The sequence below is a fragment of the Channa argus genome, chromosome 13, assembly GCF_033026475.1.
Source record: "Channa argus isolate prfri chromosome 13, Channa argus male v1.0, whole genome shotgun sequence".
Taxonomy (NCBI): domain Eukaryota; kingdom Metazoa; phylum Chordata; class Actinopteri; order Anabantiformes; family Channidae; genus Channa; species Channa argus.
Window position 1 is genome coordinate 5,108,202 of NC_090209.1, and position 22,051 is coordinate 5,130,252.

The 22,051-nt window shown below is 39.5% G+C and overlaps 2 protein-coding genes across 10 annotated transcripts; one reads left to right on the top strand and one right to left on the bottom strand.

Annotated features, from left to right (window-relative positions):
• Positions 1-392: 392 nt before the first annotated feature.
• LOC137139406 (lysine-specific demethylase 9) lies at positions 393-8,202 on the top strand. Of its 2 annotated transcripts, XR_010916315.1 has the most exons (8): positions 393-1,017; positions 1,289-1,956; positions 4,836-4,973; positions 5,460-5,602; positions 5,709-5,876; positions 5,986-6,094; positions 6,184-7,591; positions 7,670-8,202. XR_010916315.1 is itself a non-coding variant. In XM_067526602.1 (7 exons), the coding sequence occupies exons 1-7, from the start codon at positions 438-440 to the stop codon at positions 6,712-6,714; spliced, it is 2,337 nt and encodes a 778-aa protein (XP_067382703.1). In that variant the 5' UTR covers positions 393-437; the 3' UTR covers positions 6,715-8,202. The 2 variants fall into 2 exon arrangements, 1 of the variants encoding a protein (XP_067382703.1); XM_067526602.1 differs by having other exon boundaries at positions 6,184-8,202.
• A 619-nt stretch (positions 8,203-8,821) lies between these two features.
• On the bottom strand, positions 8,822-22,013 carry ptpn22 (protein tyrosine phosphatase non-receptor type 22). 8 transcript variants are annotated; one of them, XR_010916312.1, is made up of 26 exons: positions 21,706-22,012; positions 19,468-19,576; positions 18,960-19,036; positions 18,741-18,836; positions 18,583-18,621; positions 18,315-18,386; positions 18,077-18,136; positions 17,649-17,791; positions 14,920-14,986; positions 14,740-14,817; positions 14,488-14,574; positions 13,598-14,123; positions 13,411-13,497; positions 13,252-13,320; positions 13,046-13,117; positions 12,807-12,943; positions 12,476-12,503; positions 12,148-12,249; positions 11,902-11,970; positions 11,672-11,805; positions 11,502-11,529; positions 11,223-11,272; positions 10,260-10,322; positions 9,914-10,017; positions 9,797-9,827; positions 8,822-9,536 (listed from the first exon to the last, which is right to left on the bottom strand). XR_010916312.1 is itself a non-coding variant. In XM_067526598.1 (26 exons), the coding sequence occupies exons 1-26, from the start codon at positions 21,805-21,807 to the stop codon at positions 9,475-9,477; spliced, it is 2,469 nt and encodes an 822-aa protein (XP_067382699.1). In that variant the 5' UTR covers positions 21,808-22,012; the 3' UTR covers positions 8,822-9,474. The 8 variants fall into 8 exon arrangements, 5 of the variants coding, with proteins under 5 accessions (XP_067382699.1, XP_067382698.1, XP_067382701.1 ...); XM_067526598.1 differs by lacking the exon at positions 9,914-10,017 and adding an exon at positions 9,625-9,705; XM_067526597.1 differs by lacking the exon at positions 11,223-11,272 and adding an exon at positions 9,625-9,705 and having other exon boundaries at positions 21,706-22,010.
• Between the last annotated feature and the right edge of the window lie 38 nt (positions 22,014-22,051).

A 22,051-nucleotide genomic window follows, 5' to 3' on the forward strand; every position in this document is an offset into this window, starting at 1 on the left:
AATTTTGGAGTTTCGTTTTTTTTGTTTTTCGTTCCTTATATATTATTTTAACAAATATGATTTCCTATATGAAAACCAAAACATAAAACTAATAATTTACATGTTTGTCTGTTTTTTTTTACGTCACACACGGAACCTTTCCCCGCGGTAAACAGCGAACCACTGCCTCTCGTGGCGGTGCTTAAATTAACCATGACGTCAGCTGAGCAGGAGTGAGTGCGTGCGAAGTTGCACGCATTCAGTACAGTATAAACTCCACCTCCCATGTTGCTATGCAACACCGACACACTACATAACCCACAGTTCCGTGTGGTACGCGTGCGCAACGGATCCCAAAAACTAAAAGAGACTACAAATTAACGGCAGGAGGACTACAGTTCGTTGAGGACCTGCGCAGTAGGAGTCCCGAGTCCTTTAAATGTACTGTACGTGCAAAGATGGCAGCTCAAGTCGACTTGCACCGTGGGAAAGTAGAAGAAGAAAATGTGAGGTACAGTCTTGATCAATTCATCAAAGAGAAGAAGAAAAAGAAGAAACGGGTCCTGTCGCCGTCGGGTGACAAACGGGAGAGGTCTGAGAAAGCAGCGAAGAAAGTGAAGCTCCATCACCACCACTACAACAACCTCCACCAACACGCTGAGCAGCAGAGCCACCAGCCGCAACAGCCGCCGCAAAATCCCAAAGCCCACAACTTCGGCGCGGATAAACATGTCCTGCACAGCCACCAGCAGAGCCACCAGCAGCACCACCGCAACCACGGTCTCACCAACGGCACGAAGAAGAGCCTCCAGCCGACGCTGCCCACTGTTTCCCCGCGGAAGGTGGCGGAGCATTTGCAGAAGAAGCGAGTGGTGCCCCCCGAGCCACCTGCGCTTTTCACGTTCACGCCTCTCAAAGTGGCCAAGGCCAAGCCCCAGGATTTCATCGAGAAGCACCGGGATAAAGACCTGAAACTGAAGGTCAAGAAGGAAAACACTGAGGCCAATGTGAAACATGCGGAACTCAAGAAAAATAAGGGTGAGTCTAATGTTTTGTATCTATATAAAGGGGTGTTTTATTTAAATATGGACTAAATGTTGGGTTATTGGCAAGTGTCCTGTTTAGTGTAATGTGGGAAACTTTCACGATAAGATGTGTTTGTACCTCCTCTATTACTAGAGGTCTGAGCAACATAGCATGAATTCCTTCTTTAATACACTGTGGCTCAGTTATGGGATGTTTCGACCAGGGTCCTCTCCACTCTGCGTGCTCTTTGCTCTCCGACTTACACTTACTCTTGTACTTTTAGAGTCAAGGCCTCTCAACGAGAATGGCAGGTCTCTAACTCTGGAGGAATATCTGCTGAAAAAGAAAAAGAAAAAGAAGAAGCATCGCGAGGACGAGCACGGCACTAAGAAGGTCCGCTACATGCACAACAAGTCAGTCCAGACTGTATGTGCAGGGCTTGGTGCAGATCTTCCTCTGCCCGTTCGCCCCGATTCCTCTCTGTCTGGCAGCCTAAAGGATGAAAGCAGTCACCAGCCTGACAGGGATGCTGTCGAAAGCCACCGACCCTACCTCCATGCTCTAAAACTGGAACAGGCTCCCTTCCTCTCCCATCAAGACCACTACATCCGCAGCTCCTGCCTCCAGACAGGGACCTGGTATGGGCGCTTCATGCATGAGGAGAAGCAGGCCAACGGCGGGGGATCTGTTCTGCACGCCTATGCTGATGAGTTGGCTTGTCTGAGTCCAGCTGAGATGGAATGCTTTGCCCAGGAGTTCTTGGAGTTGGCCTTCGCTGAAAACCCCAGAGGTGCAGCCAACTATGCTTTGACAGTGGTGCACAGCGCGGCCGCCTATCTACCTGATTTCCTAGACTACTTTGCCTTCAACTTCCCCAACACACCAGTCAAAATGGAGTTACTGGGCAAGAAAGACATTGAGACCACCACTATTGCCAACTTTCACTCTCAGGTATGTGAAGAGCCAGGTGGATTTTCTGAATCTGCCAATTGGTCAATTAACATCCTGTTTATTTTCTCTATTAATTGATGGTTTACTTTAAAAAAATTAAAATGCCCGTGACAATTTATCTGAACCCAAACTGACATATTCAGTTGCTTTTTTTTTGTCTGATGAAAAGGCTAAAACCCAAAGAGATTTAATTCTATTAAAAAATATGAACAATAACAGTAAATATACACATTTGAGAGCATTTGGGCTTTTTGCTTTATTCCCCTAAATATTTAATTTATTTTAAAACATTTGGTCAGTGGACTAAGTTTTTAATGGACAGCTCTACATTATTATTTTAAGCTGCCCACTAGGTCTGTCATAACAGGGTTACAGTCTGACCTTAAGTTGTGTTACATAACTACGCAGGAGTAAATTAAATCTTTGAGTTGTAATGTCTGTGATGGCAAAAACATGTTTGACACAAAACTTCAGAGTTTCTAACTCTCTGCTCAGACAGTACAGTCAGTGCAGAAACAGGAAGTCAAGGATCAGGGGGAGCCCAGAGTCATGAATACAATCAGGTACATGTTTGTCTCCTGATAGCTGACTCAGTCCAAAGTATACTGTTGTTCATTCTAAATGCTGTGCTGGTGCCAAGTTGTTTCTGTTCTCAGAAAGACGTAATGAAGCCGCTTTTGTTATGTGATGTTGTGGGATTATACAACCCTCACAGTGGCAGAGTAAGAGGACAGAGTGGATAACACATGTGTTGTATATGTAAGATCTGCAGAGATCACCACAGGGAGCTCAGCAGCTTTCTGTCATTGTGGCGAAAGTAGACTTATTTTGATAATTTTACCAGACGAGAGTCCAGATAATAAACTGATACCTTGAGAGCAAAGTGACGGTCCACAAATGTTTTGTTGCATGCTTCAACAAATAAAAGTGCATCACTCTTTGAATAGAAAGCATAAGAATGTTCTGCAGATCCATGGACCATTATTTGATAGTTTTAAGCTCTTTTATAATAAAAAGTAAACTAGTGTAAAACGTGCTGGCTTGGATCCAGCTTTGTTAGACATGTCCCTAACCCTGTAGGGAATCCACCAGTGTGACTGAATGTTGCTTCCAGGTGAGAAGTGAAAAGGATTCCTGACGCAGTAGGAAAACTGATCTGTTAGCATGACGTACTGCTCTAAAGTGGCGACCTTGTGCCGTGGGCAGTGCAGATTCTCCCTCGAGCATAAAGGTTACCATCGGACGTATGCTCCAATCAGAACACAACTAGTGATACCACTGCGTAAGTGAGGAGGTTTTGAAATAAAATTAGCAATGATATTGTGTAGATGTATCTGCAAAAGAGACTAATGAACAGGTAGTGAGGCCTATAGCATTTTCTAGTTACACTCCCTATATTTCAATTAAGCATGTTTTGAGTGTTTTCTTTGTAAACAGTGAAGTCTGTATATATTTGGACAGTGACTTCCATCATTTTCATCATTTTGGGTCTGTACACCACTATAGTACACTGGTAATTATTAAGGGTTTGGTGGAAAACTATGAATGATCTGTGTAGGATTTGCAGCATTACATTTATTTTCAGCGATGTTTTAGTGGCGGAAATGTATTCGGAAAATCTATTAATCACAAATTAAATTGACAGTTTTAATATTTGGCTTCAAGTCACTTGCCATCCGTGGCTGTCTGAAGCCTGGAACCCATTGGCATCAACAGATGCTGAGTTCTGTTTGCTGGTGATAATCTGCCACGTCTTTACAGCAGCTGTCTTCCCTCCCTCCCTTTTTTTGGGGGGGTGTTTTGCCTTCAAATGTGCCCTTGGGAAGTTACAGGAAATCCCTGCTCGTTTGGATACCGGACCAGTGTTTGATTTGACCTTTGCAATGCTACTGTTCCTGGAAAAAGTCTTGGGTTGCTTTCACAGTGTGTTTTATCATTGCCCATCTTGCACTGCACTTTCTAAAGTGTTTTGAGTTACGCTTAAAAAAGGTCAGAAGACGAAGTGCAGAACAAAGACTTGAACATTTCAGAATCCATCCTGCTGCTTTTGTCAGCAGTCACATCATCAGTAAATAACAGAGTGCACCCACACCACTACCTCCACTATGCTTCACAAATAAGATGGTAGCTCCACATAATGAGCACTTTCTTCACTTCCCTAAACTGTTTTTAACATATGTTTGGCCAAATAGAATCTGGTCTTCCTGTTTCTGAGTTTTACCAGTGGTCTACATCTCCTGGTAAACCTTTTATATTTACTATGACATTCTCTTCTCTTGATTGGTGACATTGGCACAGATACATCTACCTCCTGGAGGCTATTCTTGATCTGGATGACTGCTGTGAAGTCTTTTTTATTTTATGTATTCATTTTTTTTAAAGATAAACCTGCCAGCAACACTTGCAGATTGTACATTGTAAAGGACATTTAAATAATGCTTTGTTGTGTCCTTTACATGTAAATTGTCCTTTTATTATTAGACCAACACATTAATCTAATAATAAATTTGTTCGACGATCTGTTTCAATCAATCAAGTGTGTATGGAAATTTTGGAAGTTTTCTTCACCTCATCCAACCTCATGACAGAAGTTATGCCAGAAAAAGAGTTTTTTCTTCAACAGTGAGAGTTTTTTTTTTTTCCTTTTCGGGCTTTTTGATCTTCCTGAGCTGATCAATGTAGTGTTTTATTCAAAGAATTAACCAGTTATTTGTACAAGTTATTGTAAATGAAGTAAACATTAGAGCATCCTGATCTTTTCCCTTTTAAAACCCTCGGTGGTGAAGAATAGAGCCAGAATCATCAAAATTAAGTCACTGTCTAAATGTGAAGTAAAGATGGGACACACTGAGTGACCTAAGGTGCTTCCTCTGTCCTAGGTGAGCCGGACTTACTGTTCAGGGACATACCGGGCTGGACCTATGAGGCAAATCAGCTTGGTGGGGGCTGTGGACGAGGAAGTTGGGGACTATTTTCCGGAGTTTCTTGATATGCTGGAAGAGTCACCCTTCCTCAAGGTAGGAGGAAGATTCATTTTTGTATTTTAAGGAGGATTGTACCTAAGAGAAAAACTGTTTGCAGTTTCGCTACCTTATACAAAACTAACATTTTTACTTAAGTCATGATGAAACTTTATGGACTCAACAATGCGGTAACAATAAGTTTCTTTCTTTTTATTTCTGCACTGGTTTTTGCCACCTGATGATTTTTTCCTCTAGATGGCAGGTCAAATTCATACCTAATAAACTTAATATAGTATGTTGCTCTAAGGAAGTACCTTACTGAATAAATCTAAATATATTGTCATTTTATTGTGACTTTTCTGCAACATTGTACCATATGCTTAAACACTTAAGTTTTAGCAATATATACAATGTTTTACTGGTAGAGTTTATATTTTAAATGTTATACCATTTATCATTTTAAGTCTTTGTCTTGCACTTCAACTCACAGCTGTGTTTGTGTGTGTGTGTGTGTGTGTGTCACCCCCATCACCCCCTCAGATGACCCTACCATGGGGAACCCTCTCCAGTCTGAAGCTGGACTGTCGCTCTCAGAGTGATGATGGACCCATTATGTGGGTGAGACCAGGAGAACAAATGGTACCTACTGCTGATATGCCCAAGTCTCCTTTCAAACGACGCAGGTAAAAGCCCCAACTTAAAGCATGCAAATGGAAAGATTCTTCCTTAATAGTTACATAAAATGACAGATATTAGTTTACATGTCGTCCCTCACATATTTTTGCCCAGGTCTATGAATGAGATAAAAAATCTGCACTACCTGCCAAGGGCCAGTGAACCCAGAGAAGTTCTGTTTGAGGACAGGACCAAGGCCCACGCCGATCATGTAGGCCAGAGTTTTGACTGGCAGAGCACTGCTGCCGTTGGAGTACTGAAGGCAGTGCAGTTTGGAGAGTGGTGAGCACTTTTCTTCTGGTTTAATTTGTTTACACTATCGGCTAATAATCAGTTAAACAAGTGTTATCGCTTGTGATCCCTTCATCAGCTTGAGTGCAATCTCTTGCAGGAATAACCGACCTCGGATAACCAAAGATGTTGTGTGTTTCCATGCTGGGGACTTCAGTGAAGTTGTCCAGAGACTGCAGCTGGATCTTTATGAGCCACCAGTGTCTCAGGTGAGTAGTGGAATCATTATACGTGAATAGAATACGTGGTATTTGATCTTATTACTGCAAACATGCCAACACTATGTATTCCTGTGCAGTGTGTTCAGTGGGTGGACGATGCCAAACTTAACCAGCTGAGGAGGGAGGGCATCCGTTACATTCGTGTCCAGCTCTGTGACGACGACATTTACTTTATCCCAAGGAATGTCATCCACCAGTTCAAGACAGTGTCTGCAGTCTGCAGCCTGGCCTGGCACATCCGCCTCAAACGGTACCAGCCAGAAGAGAAGGTTGAGGAGGAGGAGCAGCAACCAAAAGATCTCAGCCCCACTTCAGCCCGAGTCTCTTTTTCCTCCTCTGCCAGGCCCGATGTAATTTCTTGTGCAAGACCACAGGGAGAGAACATTCAAGGAGGGGTGGCCAAGACTGAAGAACCAGAGCTCCAGAGGCCCTTAACACCTCCCCAGGAACCTCAGCCGGCGCCTCCACAACCCACCAAATCGGCTCACTTACCCCGAGCCTACCCGGACCCCCACATTTCCTTGGCATCTGTCCAATCTGCTTGTACATCATCAAAAGAACCAACCATTCCAAAAGATTTTGGCCACACTGCGGAGTTCCCTAAATGACCTTTGAGCCCCCCCCTCCCCCCACCGCAGCCTCTTTCTGTCTACTGTCTGATGGTCATATGTGAAGGAATTTTAAAACTGACATCTGTGTCAATCAGGAAACCTTTCACCTTGAGATAATTACTCTCCAGACTTTTTTAAATGACTAGATGGTTATTCCCAGTGCTTTTGTTTTTCAGTCAGAGTACACCAATTAATTGGTACTATGTTTTTTTTTTTTTTAATTTGTTTGCACCTAAACTGGAACTCTGTGCTGTCTCATTTAAAGGGAGTGCATCATGTAAAAAAGCTATTATTTTTAAACTGACATTATATGTTGCCACACTTATTTTAAGAGATACATTTCTGATTATTGTTCAAGGCTCAGCTGATTTGTGAGGATTATTTGGTCGAAGAACTGAAGTCACAAATGCAGGTGGACTTCGTAAGATATGATTACTCTGAGAGCACGACACTGGCATTATACTTTCCACTGATAGACGCTTGTAGATGTCCTTACCTTGAAGACATTGTGGACTCAATTGAAGACATATCAGTTGTCTGCAAATAGCAGCCAGGCCTTTGCTATGGAAAGGAAAGGCGTGCAATGTATTGGTATTTGTGGTTTGGCCACAGCCAAAAACAGAAGTCTGAAGTAAATTTCTTTTTATAGTGCCCCTAATGTTCTTAAATTACCTAATTAAGCTACAAGCACTTAAAACTTTGTCAGCTTTATAAGTTGCAATTTGCGCAGTTCTTTATTTAAATGCAATTTTATACAGTGTCCTTTTTGTTTTTCTTCCTCTTACTGTTGAAACCGTTTTGATATGTTATTTATTTTCTTAGGATGGACATAAACATGTGAACACAGGTTTATAACCAGTGATGAATATTTGAGGTAAGGTCTTATTATTGAAGCGCCTCTAAATGACAAAGGAATCAGCTATTGCAATAATTGTCTGAATCTTTTCTTCAGGTGTGAAGTGTGTCTTCAGAATCTGGTATGTAAATATGTTATTATAGCTGGGAATATATGAATGCTGTGGGTTCACATGCTCTTCTTTAGGTTAAACTCACATGTTTAGTTTTAGCTGGTGGTGTCACCAGGTTAATGAAGGCGCAGGTGTGGAGGGTTTCTGTGGTTGGAGCCACATTTCTGAGCATAACTGTCACATCTGATAAGAAGCCTGGGGTTTGTTTCACATAGGTCGAAAAATTCTATAACTCTTCTAATTATTTGGAATTTCAGTTGAAGACCACCCAGTAATTTTAATTGAGGTGTTGTACCTCACTCAGGCTTCATGTGATGGTCTTCTGTAAATGAAATGATGATGTGACACTGCTCTCGCTCTATCACAGACTATGTTTTAGTGCCTTGTATACAGTTGGCTTCATTTAAAACTGTGATGTTTGTCAGTGAGTAGAATTCTGAAATGGGGATCGGCCAAGCAACCATAGTGCGTCTTGTTTTTAATATTATTGTCATTTTTATTAAAAAAATGTTGCTCACATGATGGGTTTTGATTTCTACATCTGCACGCCACCAGAATTACTAAATCATATTGTCACTGAAAATCCATTAATATCAAAGCTTTGTTTAGTCTGTATATGTACAGTTTACCATATTTCTAACGAATGATTATTACTGTACCACAGGACGCTACACGTTGGAGTAATTGCTACAAAGCAAGCAAAAGATCTAGTACCAGCTATTTCTGAACAGATAAAATATGTGTGAATTATTGGAGATTAATCACCATTAACTACGTGATTAGTTGCAATTACAATTTTTAATTGTTTGACAGCCCTACTATTTTCATTTTCAAGTTACTTTTGCTCAGAATTCAGTTGGAAGAATGTACAGTTCCCACCACATTTATCTGAAAGGCTTTAGTTACTTTAGCAGATTTCTTATTCCAAAAAAATTCTTAAAATAGTTACATCACGTTAGGCTTTTGTCACATTTTTTGCAATGATCTGTGCTGTGTACAAGTGGTTGTCGTTGTTAATGTTTGTACTTTTTTCAAAATTAATTCTGTCATTAACATGGATGACAAGTTGCAGAGAGTAGAGACCCAGTGACAATTTAATCCAGTCTTGTTAAGTGAGAAAAAAATGAGTATGGATAGACTTTTTATATTTTTTAATAAATAATTTTGTGTGTAACAAAGTTTAACTGTGCAGTTACATCGCAAGCATATTCAATATGCATCATATTGACTCCACCTTCAGATGTTTTTAATATGTTGAAGTTGCTTTTAAAAAGTTGCTAATATTTAAAAAAAAAACAGTGTGTGTGAAACAAAGCAAATTTATACATACCAGTGTGAATGAACCTGAAATGCAAGATGCTGATGAACTATATGCAATGAAATCTCTGTTTTATTTTACCAGAAAACACACACACACGAACACACACACTATTAATTAAATACAATCCTTACACACACAGTTTAACAGCACTGCTTTGAGCATGAAAATATATTCATTAAACATTCAAAACTTGGTCCAAGTAAGTGCCCACACAGCTCAGCGGCCACATTAGAGCTGGTGATGAGGCACTTCCTGTGTGTTCGCAGCTGAGGGAGCTACTGTGCAAGACAAAGACGAGCAGCCTTCAGTGCTTTTTTTGCAGCTCTGCTCTTTCTGATCTTCCGCTGTATCTTCAACAGGCAGGCTCACACTTCCAAATGTTGAAGTCCTTCAGCACTCCAGGTATCGTTCTGATCATCATTAGTAGAACAGCTCCAACTTAAATGTTAGGGAAAAGGGGTGACTGCATCAAATCCAAGTCTCTGGATACCTCCTGGGCCCTTTTGGCTTTCCAAAACGGTTCCCAAATCCTGTGAAAGACAAAGACGCTGTCTTGAATATTGTATGTGATAACCTGGACCAAACATATAAAAAAATATTACAAATCTGCAGACCTACCAAATCTGAACACTGAAGATGGACTACATGCGGCAAGTGGTGGTCCAGGTTGAGTAGGAGGTGGTGGTGGGGCAGTTTTAGCTGATGATATAGTTTTTAGACATAGTTAGTGTCCTCATAGTTATCTAAAACATATCAGTGCACTTATTGAGCTAAATTTTGAATTACTCACGTTTTTGTTTGTGTCTAAAAAACTTCAGACTCTACACAAAGGAAAAACATTAACTCAGACTGATGTGCGCACACTTTCAAACCAATACACTTTCCATGTTGCACCTAGTTGTGTCACCTTTGTTCTACACATGCTCTTATCGTTGCTTTTGTCTGATTTGTTTCCTGATGTCTCAGAGCTCAGAGGCACCCTGCAGTTTAATTCGTGCTGTCCCACTTGTGCTGACGAAAAAAAAAAAAAAAAAAACGTAAAGAATGACTTCCTGCAAATTGAAATGACCCTGACCTCTGTCTAATTCAATAGGCTTCTGACTGACATCAAAGGATTGTGTGAAAGTAGCTTTTGATATGTGATGGGCTCTTGTACCTTTTATTTAACACAAAACCTGTGTCTATTAATAACAACATATGTGAAAAAGGCTACTGTGTAGAGTGCAGCGTCTTTAATGTCTGAAGCAACTCACCACTTCCTCCTCCAGCCACGACCACAGGAGGTGGAGGGAACTGTTGAAACACAGAGAGGGGCTCTGCAGTAGAAATGATATGATAAGATATCTCCAGCACTGGCACGATCATTTACGTGAATCATTAACAATACAAAAAAATTTACATTTACATTTAGTCATTTAGCAAACGCTTTCATCCAAAGCGACTTACAAGTGAGAAAAAACAAATCGACAACAAACACATTTTTTTTACCAATGACACCTTTGTCTGTTGCTTCTGCAAAAGATGTCGCCCTGTGATAGTCCTACAAAAATTAATTCATTACAAAGCCACAGAGGCCTTTCGAGGCGTTCATGCTCATCCTGTCCACCACAGAATTAAAACCACCAGTGGTGTTAACAAATAATGCAACCGTGCAAATCATATTTACAGTTGTGGTGGAAGGCAACCAGCCAATTATTTAGTAATTCTACGTACATGAACCAAAAATAAATGGGCACTAATATGTAACACGTCTTACAGAACCATGTTTAAGGTTAGATTATGTGGTACCTTACACATGTAAATGGAATTACTGTTAGAAATATGTGCAGAAATATGAAAAGCGACTAGCTTTAATTTACAGGCCAGGATGGTTAGCTTTCAATTAGAGCCAACAAAACCGAAAATTCTGCCATAACAGCCATTTCTATTACATTGCAGGAAATATACATCATTTTGGTTAATCTTCCTTTCCTGCTGTGGGTGGGAAACATAATTGTGGTCCAGTTGAGAAGCTTCAGTGGCAGTTTCCACACCTACACCGTTTCGCCCGTGGCTAAATGTTTACTTTCCCTTTCATACCAATTCTCCCCTTTTCTGTACTGTGACAAAGTTGTTCCATGAAAAGCGGCTTGGGACAAATCCATTTATGAGCTGAGGGCTGCCTGCTTTGATATAATCATCCAGATTGAAATGCGGACTACAAATGTACGTGCTACCTTTTTGCATCCTAAAACTTTGTCGTTCGTCTCGCCTAATAGCCTGCAGCCTGCAAAGACAAAGTTTGGCTGTTTTTGCACTGAACACAAACTTTCAGGTATGCTACAGAGAAATGCGGACGCATGAAAAGTCTGTGCCAAATGTGGACATTTTTTTTAATCTTTCTTGCTATATACATTCCTCCTGTTCATACAGCCTTTTGATGTGTCTGAGTCTCTTTAATTGCTAACTCTCTGGTCAAGTGAAGTGAAAGCAGAAGAGGAAGATTGCACACATACCTTGTTTTGAACTTTTGGCTCGAACACTCTGGAGGGAATATTGAAAATGGAATTGTTAACTTCCATACAAACAGAAACGTGCCATGTTAGTTGCCAAATGGAATAACAGTGAACAGTAGGATTTAACAGTGAGCCAAAACATAATATCCCCCAGATTTTGACCTTATTACCTTGCTTCTGGTCGCGACAACATCGAGAAATGTCTTGGGCTGAGAGTTTCCATCCCACTCAAAGGACATGCCCACATTTGGCACAGACTGTGCTGCTTCTGGGGGCTTCAAGCACTGTGCAGTTTGCTGACGGACTGTTGGGAACAAACACAATAGTTGTTATTAGACAAGCACTGCAACAAAACTTGAATTGTTGGTCTTTGTTTAAAGGAAGGTGATGTTACACTTACTCTCCTCAGTGTTAAGGAGGAAGGACTCTGGGGTTCTGTCAGGAAGAGGAGGAGTCATGCTGTCCTCAGCTGCATAAAATAAACAATGTTTTTTTTGTTTTATTAAGTATTATACCCTTATTTTACTTTCTGTTTTACATATTTCTACATGCTCTCGTCTTATAATGTGGGAATATTTGTGGATATCCTTTCACACCACAGATAATGTCAAAGCAAAGTTAGATCAGACTACTTCCTTCAGCTTACATTGGAAAAGCGGCGGTGGATTCATGGAGCCCAGAGATGGATAGAGGCTTGATGGTGGATTTAGTGCAAGATCAAGATCTATCGTTGGTACTGGTGCTACAGCTATCACAGGAAAATATGCAGTACTATTAAAATGATTATACACATTATCATTAATAACTAGCAGGTAATGTCATATCTTACATTTCTAAATGGATGAAAGAAGACGGAACATGACAATATATAACATTTCATTTACATTTATGATATTATTGCATTTTGCACTTTTTACATCACCACCTACATAGAAGTATTAGTCCTGGACCCAGTGTTATTATAAATATCTTACCTGTGAAGGTCATTTTTGCTTTCATACTCTACAAGAAAGAGAAATAAATTGCTTTTATGTGATTGTCAGTGTATTTTTAACCTGTGTATACTGTGTGTACTTAAAGAGGTGGTGCTTTACTCTAATATTCTTAAGTGATTTACAGTTCCAAAGTTGTCTTACAGTAGGCCCCTTAGCCAGTAATCCATCTTCTGCTCTGCATAAAACTGATCACTTTGGTTCCTGTTTCTATAATATTAAAATCCTTTTCATTCAAGTGACTGGGCACCATGATTAAGTCCTGTATCAAGCCCAAAGTACCACATTGCGAGTGAAGAGGCTTTATTCTCACCTTACTCCTCGTCCAAGGTTTCATCTCAGTGTGATCTGCGGAGGCTACCGGTATTGAATTACCGGACCATTCTGAAGATGTTCCTATTTTGGTCAGGTTCAGTGCTGATGTGGTCTTTATGTTCTGCTGCACAGGAGCTGAACGGCGAATGAGAATAATCCAGTTCCTCGTTACACATTTAAGTAAAACATGAATTCCACAAATGTTAGTTGTTTTTGGCATTTTTTTTCTTTAGTCACCTTCATCAATAGCCAATTCATATGATTCTGGAGTTCTCTCTGGAAGTGGGGGAGCAGGTGAAGGCGGACTCCCTGAGAATGTGCAAGAAACAATCCTAGTTTATTTCTGATATTGCACTGCAAATGTAAAAAAACTGTCCCGAGAGATGCTCCACCAAAACAAAAGCACCACTGGGTGTATTAAAGAGTTGCAGACATATTCTCACCTCCCAGCTCATTGGCAGCCTCAGTAGCAGCGTTAGGTGAAATGATAACTGCTAAAGTTTCACAAAGATCTGAGTACAACAAAATGGTTCCATGTTAGCCTTGCATATGCTAATGCTAATGGTTTATATTCCAAGCCTTTACGATTGGAATATACCAACCTGTATCCTCAGCCAGTTCATAGGATTCTGGGGTTCGTTCAGGTAGAGGAGGAGGTGAATCCTCATCTGAATGAGTTTTAACAGTACCTGCAAAGTGCAAAACAGTAAATACAAATATCTACAACGACCTTGTTGTCTGTGTGTATTTGTGTTCAACACTAACATGTGCACAAATATTATATTTCACCTGAGACATCAGAGGAAAGGTCCAGAAGCTGGTCATTAACAAACAATGAGGGAGTGCTGAAGATGGGGCTTTCTATCCATTGACTGTTGTCCACATTAGAGTCCAAGGGTGCTTCCTCGGATGAAGGGGAGCTCATGGGAGTGTCAAAGTAGGGGTCCTCCACCATCAGGCAAACTGCTTCAGGCACAGCTGGTGGAGGTGGAGGATTCAGTGATGGTATGTCACTGTTTTCCTGTATCATGTCCTCTTCGGCAGGGGCTCTGTGGTGGAGTGTGGGGGAGGTCTGGGCTCTTTCCTGTAGGTCTTGGGCGGTGAACAGAGCATCATGAACGGAAGGAAGTTGTTGCCACTGTTGCTGGTCTATGTGAGTGTCCCTGGCTGCTACGGTAAAGGGACTTTCTGAAGCAGAAAATATGGGCATGTGGTAATATGATAGAACAGCTCTCTCCTCATCCAACAGCTTTTGGAGCTGAGGCTGCAGATGCAGATCGTCACTCAGGTCATTCAATGTGCAGTTTTCATGCACCTGGCAAGTAAAAAAAATAATTGTGAGTCATCATGGCTTTAAAACTTGAACTTCCTGGTTCATTAACGTAATGTGGTACATGTGTGCAATATATTATACGGTATGGAAATAAACAGGCAAATACCGTTAAATCAATCGGATTTTGTTTAGCTTTAAGTAAAGTCCTATTTACAACCACTTGCAGCTTCATGGTTTTCCACTCAGATCACATGACTGTGTTCTATATTAATGTTACTATAACCACAAGAAAGCCTGTCCCCAGCTGCTGTTTCTGCTTTGCTGATTGTGATGTTTGTCAGTTAGTGTTGAGCGAGCGCTCTCGATCTCTGCACAATCTGGTTCACTCACAAGGGTGTTTACTCACCTCATTTCTGTAGGGCTCTACGTCCATTGACTCCAAATACCTCTGAAACAATAACTTGATGGTCCTGTACACCAGGTCGTATTGCTCCTGAGGTTAAAATGACAAAAGTTCACTCTGGCGCATGACATGCAAAACCCAAATTATCAAAAAGATCTTTGACAGGCAGAAGCAACTGACATCAAGAACTGATATGTGGTTAAACGTGTTGGAAGATGTGATGCTTTGTTTAAAAAACAAAAACACTGAAAATACCTTAGTTTGAACCAACGAGGGCCTCTGCATTCTCATGTTTAGAACTAAGTCGAAGATACTGAAATCTAAGGTGATCATCTAAGAACAAGCACACAGACAGCATCCAGCTTGGATTAACCTTTAAAAATCAATCAGAGAAGAAAATAAGAGGCATCAAGTGCTGGGGCCGGAAAATCTCACCTGTTTCTTAAGGAGGTTCCAAGTATAGTCGATGGCACATAGGACTCCTGTTCTACCACAGCCAGCACTGTACAGCACAGCAGCACAAAGTGACATTTTAATTAAAGACATTTTAACATGTTTACTCAAATATTTGTTATTATGGACGTGGTGGAATTTGCAAACAACAGATTTTAAACCACTATTGAATCGAAAGTCCTGATAGTCCTGAGAGTCATTTCCTGTTCTTTAAATGTCACCTTAAAGCAGTAGTGAATCAACACATAAATAAAAAGCTGTGAATATGTTTTCTAACATTTACTAATTAATTGCACGTCATTGTGATTAATCATGATTAATTTCAAATCTAAAATTTCGACTTGACACAACTTGGGCCTTGAAGACGACAGGTCAGAGGAAACATGGATACAAATCCTTTAATCCTCTCAGGATTAATCTATAAAAAACAAGTGATGGAAACAATACCATGACTTGTGTCTTAGAGTATTCAATTAGTGAACCTTTGAATGTTTACTATGTCACACAGGAATTTATTAAAACTAGCTGGTAATTCTTACGCCATGTTGATACAGAATCAAAATAGCCATGACCTCTAAAACTTAGCCTCTGCTTATGACTGTAGTACTGGAGTATCACATGAGAGGTTTGTGATGTTACATCTTTTAATGGAGCAAAATCACATGACACTTTAAAAAAAAACAAGAAGTCTGAATACATTCAGAAGTGTATTGACATTCTAGTTACTGTGTGTAGGTTAGTCTGGCACTGACTCAACATTCCACTTATGACAAGTTATCCTTGAAAAGGTCTTTGTATGTCACAGGGTGATTTGTTTTCATATCGCAGGTTTTATGATATTTTGCTCCTTTTTGATGTGGCATAAATAAATGTCATGTATCTTTCCACAACACTTACAGTATTCAAACCCAAAACATCCAACCTGTTACATCATAGATGCTTCGCTGTGCTTTCAAATGACAAACTCATGTGAAACTTTCCAAGTAAGTGACAATTGTGAACAGAGAAGTTGGTCTTTATGCATCATCGGTGTTTCCATTTCTGTTTCTATTGCACTTCTGGGTAGCACCAAATTAAAAAGACAACAGAAATGAAACAAAAACTGCATAATTAGTCTGACATAACAAAGTAGCCCATTCAAGTATATTTATAACTAAGCTAAACCTCCCTCTCTGTACAACCCCAAACCCCTAAATAATCAAAGAGGACTGATAAATAACAGGTTTTTGTTGTTCTTGAGTGTAATCGCAACTTTCAACAGGTATTGATGTAGAGTAAGTTCTGGAAAAAACATGTGGGGAAATGCCCACAATAAAACCTAGTGGGTTTCTGGCTAGCTACCTACATGCACTTCCTGCCTTGTAGACAGAATAGAGGTACCTAATTCTAGTGTCTCTAAGAGGGACATATGCAGGCTGCCCACATGTATACTATGTTCCCATAGTAACTACTTAGTCCTAACCGCAGTGTGATTTATTTTTCATTTCACACATAAGAACAGAATAGTAGCAGTTTATCTTTTGATACTTTAGGAAAACAATACCTGCACAAACTATAGGCTACTCCACCTTTTATACATTAGATAAAGCTCAAAGTGCGTCACGTACAATTTGACATAACCTTTTTTGAAAGACATTGCAAGGTTTTAAAAATATATACAACAAATAAAAACTATTAAGAAAATAAAACATTACTATGAAATAAGGAGAATGGCAATAAACTACTTTAAAGCAACGTTACAAATGTTACTTGTTCATGTTAAATGACTTTATAAAAGAAGCTGAGGGTGTGTGAAGAAATATGAAGGTGCTAAACTATTCAGATCCTTCGAGACAGTGTAAAGATAATACAAATGGTGTGATGTTCTCAATTTTGTACAAGTAACTTTTTTGATGAGAACAAGCAAAGCAACAGTGGCTTTATCTGTAACTGAGTGAGCAAAATCTAGTCAGTATTTTGTTATATTTTAAAGTGTAAAATGTTATCAAGTTATCAAGCTTTTTGTTTCTTGTTGCGTCTTTGCTATGTCTCTTATGTCTTTGATTCAGCCCCAATACCTGTGATATTTTTTGTTCTCATTTAATTTTAAATAGTTGTCTGACTGGAAGACTGGAAGCATTTTGTGGGTGTTGATTATGTTATATTTTTGATACCTGTGTGTGAGTGGTTCAAATATTCAGTTATGGTTTTGGCTATTAACCATCTTTAATTATCACAAAGGTTAGTAAGTTTTAATTAACTAAACTTTTGACATGTTAATTGTTAATTTAGAAATATGCTCCAAAGCTTACTGTGTGTTAAAGGCTGTTGTTATTGAGACTCACACTTTTAACCAATTAAAGAATTGTATTTGTTTTTTTCCTGAATATTAAGTTTTGCACCATTTTTATTTACTGTATTTTGATTATGGCTAATACCTGAACTATGCAGAGCATAGAAGAGTGTAGCAGAGCAGGGAGATAGAAGGTAGAGCAGAGTGGATCAAAGTAAATTTGAAAATGGACAACTATTATGATCTTGGTGAAAAGACGCACAGCAAGGAGTCAACAAAAACACTTAATGCGAAGGCAGCTTGCATGGAAATATGAAGGCACCTAATAAATTAATTCATAAAAAATACATGATAAATATATATATATTTTTTTTATCACTTTAGGTTTTTTTTTGTTTTTGCACCTTTAAGTTCCACGGTATAATAAAGCTCAGCTAACCTGCAGTGGATGCAGATAGGAATGTCATCAAGGGGCTGATAGGATCTCATCTCTTGCAGCATTTCTAGAATGGGAGGGATGGAGTCTGGTACACCATGATCTGGCCAGTTGACATAGTGCAGCTGTTTCAAAATTCGGGTAAACTAGAAAAAAAAAAACAACAGTCAAGTATTACAAAGCTAGAAACCACACTCAGTATGATGGACATGCATGAACATTGATGATTGATGATGATTTACGTAAATTAAGGTATTAGAATCAGTTAGGGTAGTAGATTGTGGCTTATTCTGTAGATGTAGAAAACGATAACATTACTTCCTAGAACAACTGCCTCTAGTCTTTGTAGCAACTCACAACATTTGAGTTGATGATCTCCTGCTTGACTCAGGAGAATTTGACTCACATTTAGGGTATAAACAAATACTTACGTTCCCATACGTCAGTCTTAACATCCTTGTCACATAATCTCCTTTGTTTTCCTCAGAATCCTGTCAGAAAGGTCAACATTGCATATTCAAGCTGACTATAAATTCTAGCTGTATTTTATTAATAATAACATAATAAAGCGTATAACACATATGTGATTGTAATGTTTGCATATGTTATAGTTCTGTTAGAGGAACCGGTGAAAATAGGAAGTGTGACTGTGTGAATAAAAATACTCACACAGTGAACTGTGAAAGGCTCACAAACAAATGACTGTCCTGATGTCTGTGGCCAGTAGCTCTCACACTTTTTCTGAAAAACATACAACAACAAAAAACAAGTGAAATATTACATCTCACACAATTGACTTACATTGGAAGCAGTGACTGCGGGTTGTTGATAAAATAAAATCAAGCTCATCAAGCTGAATGCAAATGCTCACATAGAGAATGAAAGTATGAACAGCACTGACGGTAAACGAAACAGTGGAACTTCAGTGTCATGTTACCTTTCCCATCTCGAACTCTCGGCAGGCCATCACTACAACCTGTCAGAGGACAAAAGACAAGAAGGTGTGGCCATGCATGAAAACAGTCATCTTGAGATCAATATGACTGCGTGAAAATCATTTCTTCTAGTCTATGTGACAGGTGGGTCAAGCTGTACCTTTATGTTGTACTCCCAAAGCATCTTCAGGAAGTCCAGTACCGTGTTAGGCAGGGGTCCCTGAGTGGCAATGTAGGCTTTTGAACCTGACACTCCCTGTATATACAACAGATAATCAAGAAGATGTAGAAGACGTGACGAAAATCGGCACACACCTCATTACTTAGATAATACAAACTGTATGTAGACATTCTGCTGTAAAGGACACTGTTAATATACCTTGATGAAACTGGCGTTGATGTAGTCCGTGTCATTTTTAGATGTGGTGAGTGTGAGCTTTACCCTACTGTGGTCAACTGAAAGTGAAGAGAAACACATTGTTGGTGTTTAAATGTGGCACGACTCCAAACTCAATGATGAATATATAGTATTCTCCATGCAGTATTTATACAGCAGATATTGGGGAGGGTTGCATCAGGAAGGGCATCCGGTATAAAAACTGCCTAATCAACATGTGGACAATGATCTGCTGTGGCGACCCTGAACTCACAGGATAAGCCGAGAGGACAAAAAAATAATTATAATAAAATACAGTATATGAATGCTGCATGTTAATTGATCATCTTTACGTAGGAATACTGTATATTAATGTGGTAAAAATAGTGTACACACATTCTGAGGCTATTGGTTATCACAATATCAGATAGTCATGAATTATATTTATCATATTCTGCAGAAGGATAAATAAAGTTGCATTGTTCAGAACTCTGGCTTGAGCAAAGCTTACAGGGAACAATGTCCTTGTATCGATTCTTCTTGATGTTTTCCTGTTTTTCGGCTGTCTTAGATGGGTAGTTCTTGTCAGTGCGGTATTTAGTTGATTGATTTTTCAACCTCTGAAAGACACAAAGGAAACTAGAAACCAAATGCACAACATTCAACTGCAACATTTCAGTCACAATTCCTTCAAAGCTTGAGAACATTAGAGCTATGTTCTTGTACTGCACATGCACAGAGCAACGTGCTTTTGGACCAATTCCAATTCGCCGACAAAGTTGTTTTAGGAGTATGTGTGTAGGAAGAATGAGGCACAAACCTGGCTGGCACATTTGGAAAATAAGCCAAAAGGTTTTACGCACAAATTTAAAAATATTTATAATCTGCTTGCATACAGTATAATTAAGTATACTTTCAATACACAACTTATATATTCCAGCCTCTTTAAACACAAATATCTACCACTTACACCTAGGAGGACCAATTAGATATTAGGGATAGTCTCTGCCCCCCAGCCCCTGCAAATTATCCTCTCTAATGAGGCATAATGTTGTGACATTTAATGTGTCATGTATTATGCTAAGACCAAATATGCAGGGATGATGTGCATAGACACTCATTTTATCCAACCTTTACTTAGTAAATCCAAGTTTCATAATAAGTCATAACAATGTCATGCAATATGAATTGAAATAATTTAAGGTTCAGAATATCTGCTTTATAACACGGGTTACTAGAGTTTAGTTTTCTATTTAACTTAATGTAAATGTGTCACTTTTAATCATTTTAAGTTGTTTTCACTTTAAATCTACTTTATAAATTCACCTCCAATATGCAACCAAGAAAAACGATTAATATATTTATTAAATTGCTCTGATGTTCAACCTAAATTGTTAAGTTTGAAGAATGAACTGCTGACATTCAATTAATTCATCAAATGAAGTTTTAATGAAACTCACAGATTTCCCAGCATGCGTTTTTTGAGTGCGAAACCATCACAGAAACTTTCTGAAGCTTTCTGTATGTCTTTACCATATAGGCCTGTCACATTTTTTTCTTTTTATGATAAGAAAAAATGGTAACCACAAAATTTAGAGTTAAATTCAGGCGCTATTTTCATGACTTTGTAACAAAATTTATTGATTTATGATTTAGAATAAAATGACTTCACACCTGTAGCTAAAAGTTCTTCATGTCACGTGAAAACTGAATCTAAAATGAAAACAAGTCTGTGGATGTGTCGCTATGACTAATTAGTTGGGTTAGGGTCAGGGTAATCGGACGTTTCAACGTAGTTAATAGTTTGGCAGATTTTGTACAGCCTTATAGAAAGAAAAGGAGAAAAAAAATGGTGCCCCCAACCCCCCAACCCCACCCCCGCCTTTATTTTTGTGGCAAGCACAGCGATCACACGCTGTCTGTTTCTTAGTGATTCAACCCCAGATGACCAGAATCTATGACTCATTTATTAGAAAACGGAGAGGATTACTATCTGGAATATGCTGCACGGAAGGTTTGACACTTGGAATAAAGTCCTGGCACGTCCATTTTTTTAAGGATTTGTTAAGACACTGGTCTTTTTGTCTGCAGACCATTTCTCACATATCCTCAAAAAGGCTGTTGAATGCTGTGCAGACCATCTGCGCTGTTAACACCACAGTATGCTTTTTGTTCTTATAGGAAGTGATGCAACAGACCACCTTCCTCTCGAGTGGTCGGGGAGGCAGCAGTGTGATAGTAGCATGTAAAGTCCTCAGGCGCAAGTTGTCCATCATCACCATGGCAGCAGCCCACAGGTGATGTGATGGCATCACCTGTGGTTTAAGATTTGTGATGCCGGATTTTTTTTTTGCATATCCTTTCCTCGGATGTAAATGTCTTACTACACCACGCTGATAAATAATAGACTAACTCGATGCGGTTTGTTAAGTGTTAATTGATCTGCCAATCGGTCTTCCTTGTTCATGTGCTGTCAATGACAAGCATCAGTGCAAAGAGGAAGAACAAATGTAATGCTGGGGCTCTTAATACAGAACAGTTATGTTACTTCCCTGAACACCGGGTCTTTTGTGAAATTCTGGAACTTTCAGTCTTATTGCGCTCACTTTTAGTTCGACTAGTGTAACAAACAAATCACTTATGACAGTGTAATGCGATATCGACCATCACAGCAGTTAATCTGCTTTATGTACAATGTTACTCACAAAAGTACTTCAGCAAAACATACATAACATGAATCTTAACTCACAGCAAATTCTCCAGCGATGCCATTGAGTGTCTCGTCACCCGCAGCCTCCTGTCTCTCCAACTGGGCCACTAAGCTCCTCAGTATAAAGGCCTGCGGCTCCATAGCTGGCTGTACAGTGCCTTTGATAGGACACTTTTCACAGGCATGTCCCAAAAGGTCCTTGTTTAGGGGTCATGGAGTACAGTCGCCAAAGCTTTGGGTTCAGGGCTGTAGCACTTCTGTCGCCGCTTCACAGATCACTTCTCTATTGTGACTCACATCAAGGAACTATTGCGAGGAACGTGAAAACTGTCTTAGAGGAAGCAACAGTATGCTAACAGGTTCTGTAATGAGAATAAAACTTTGC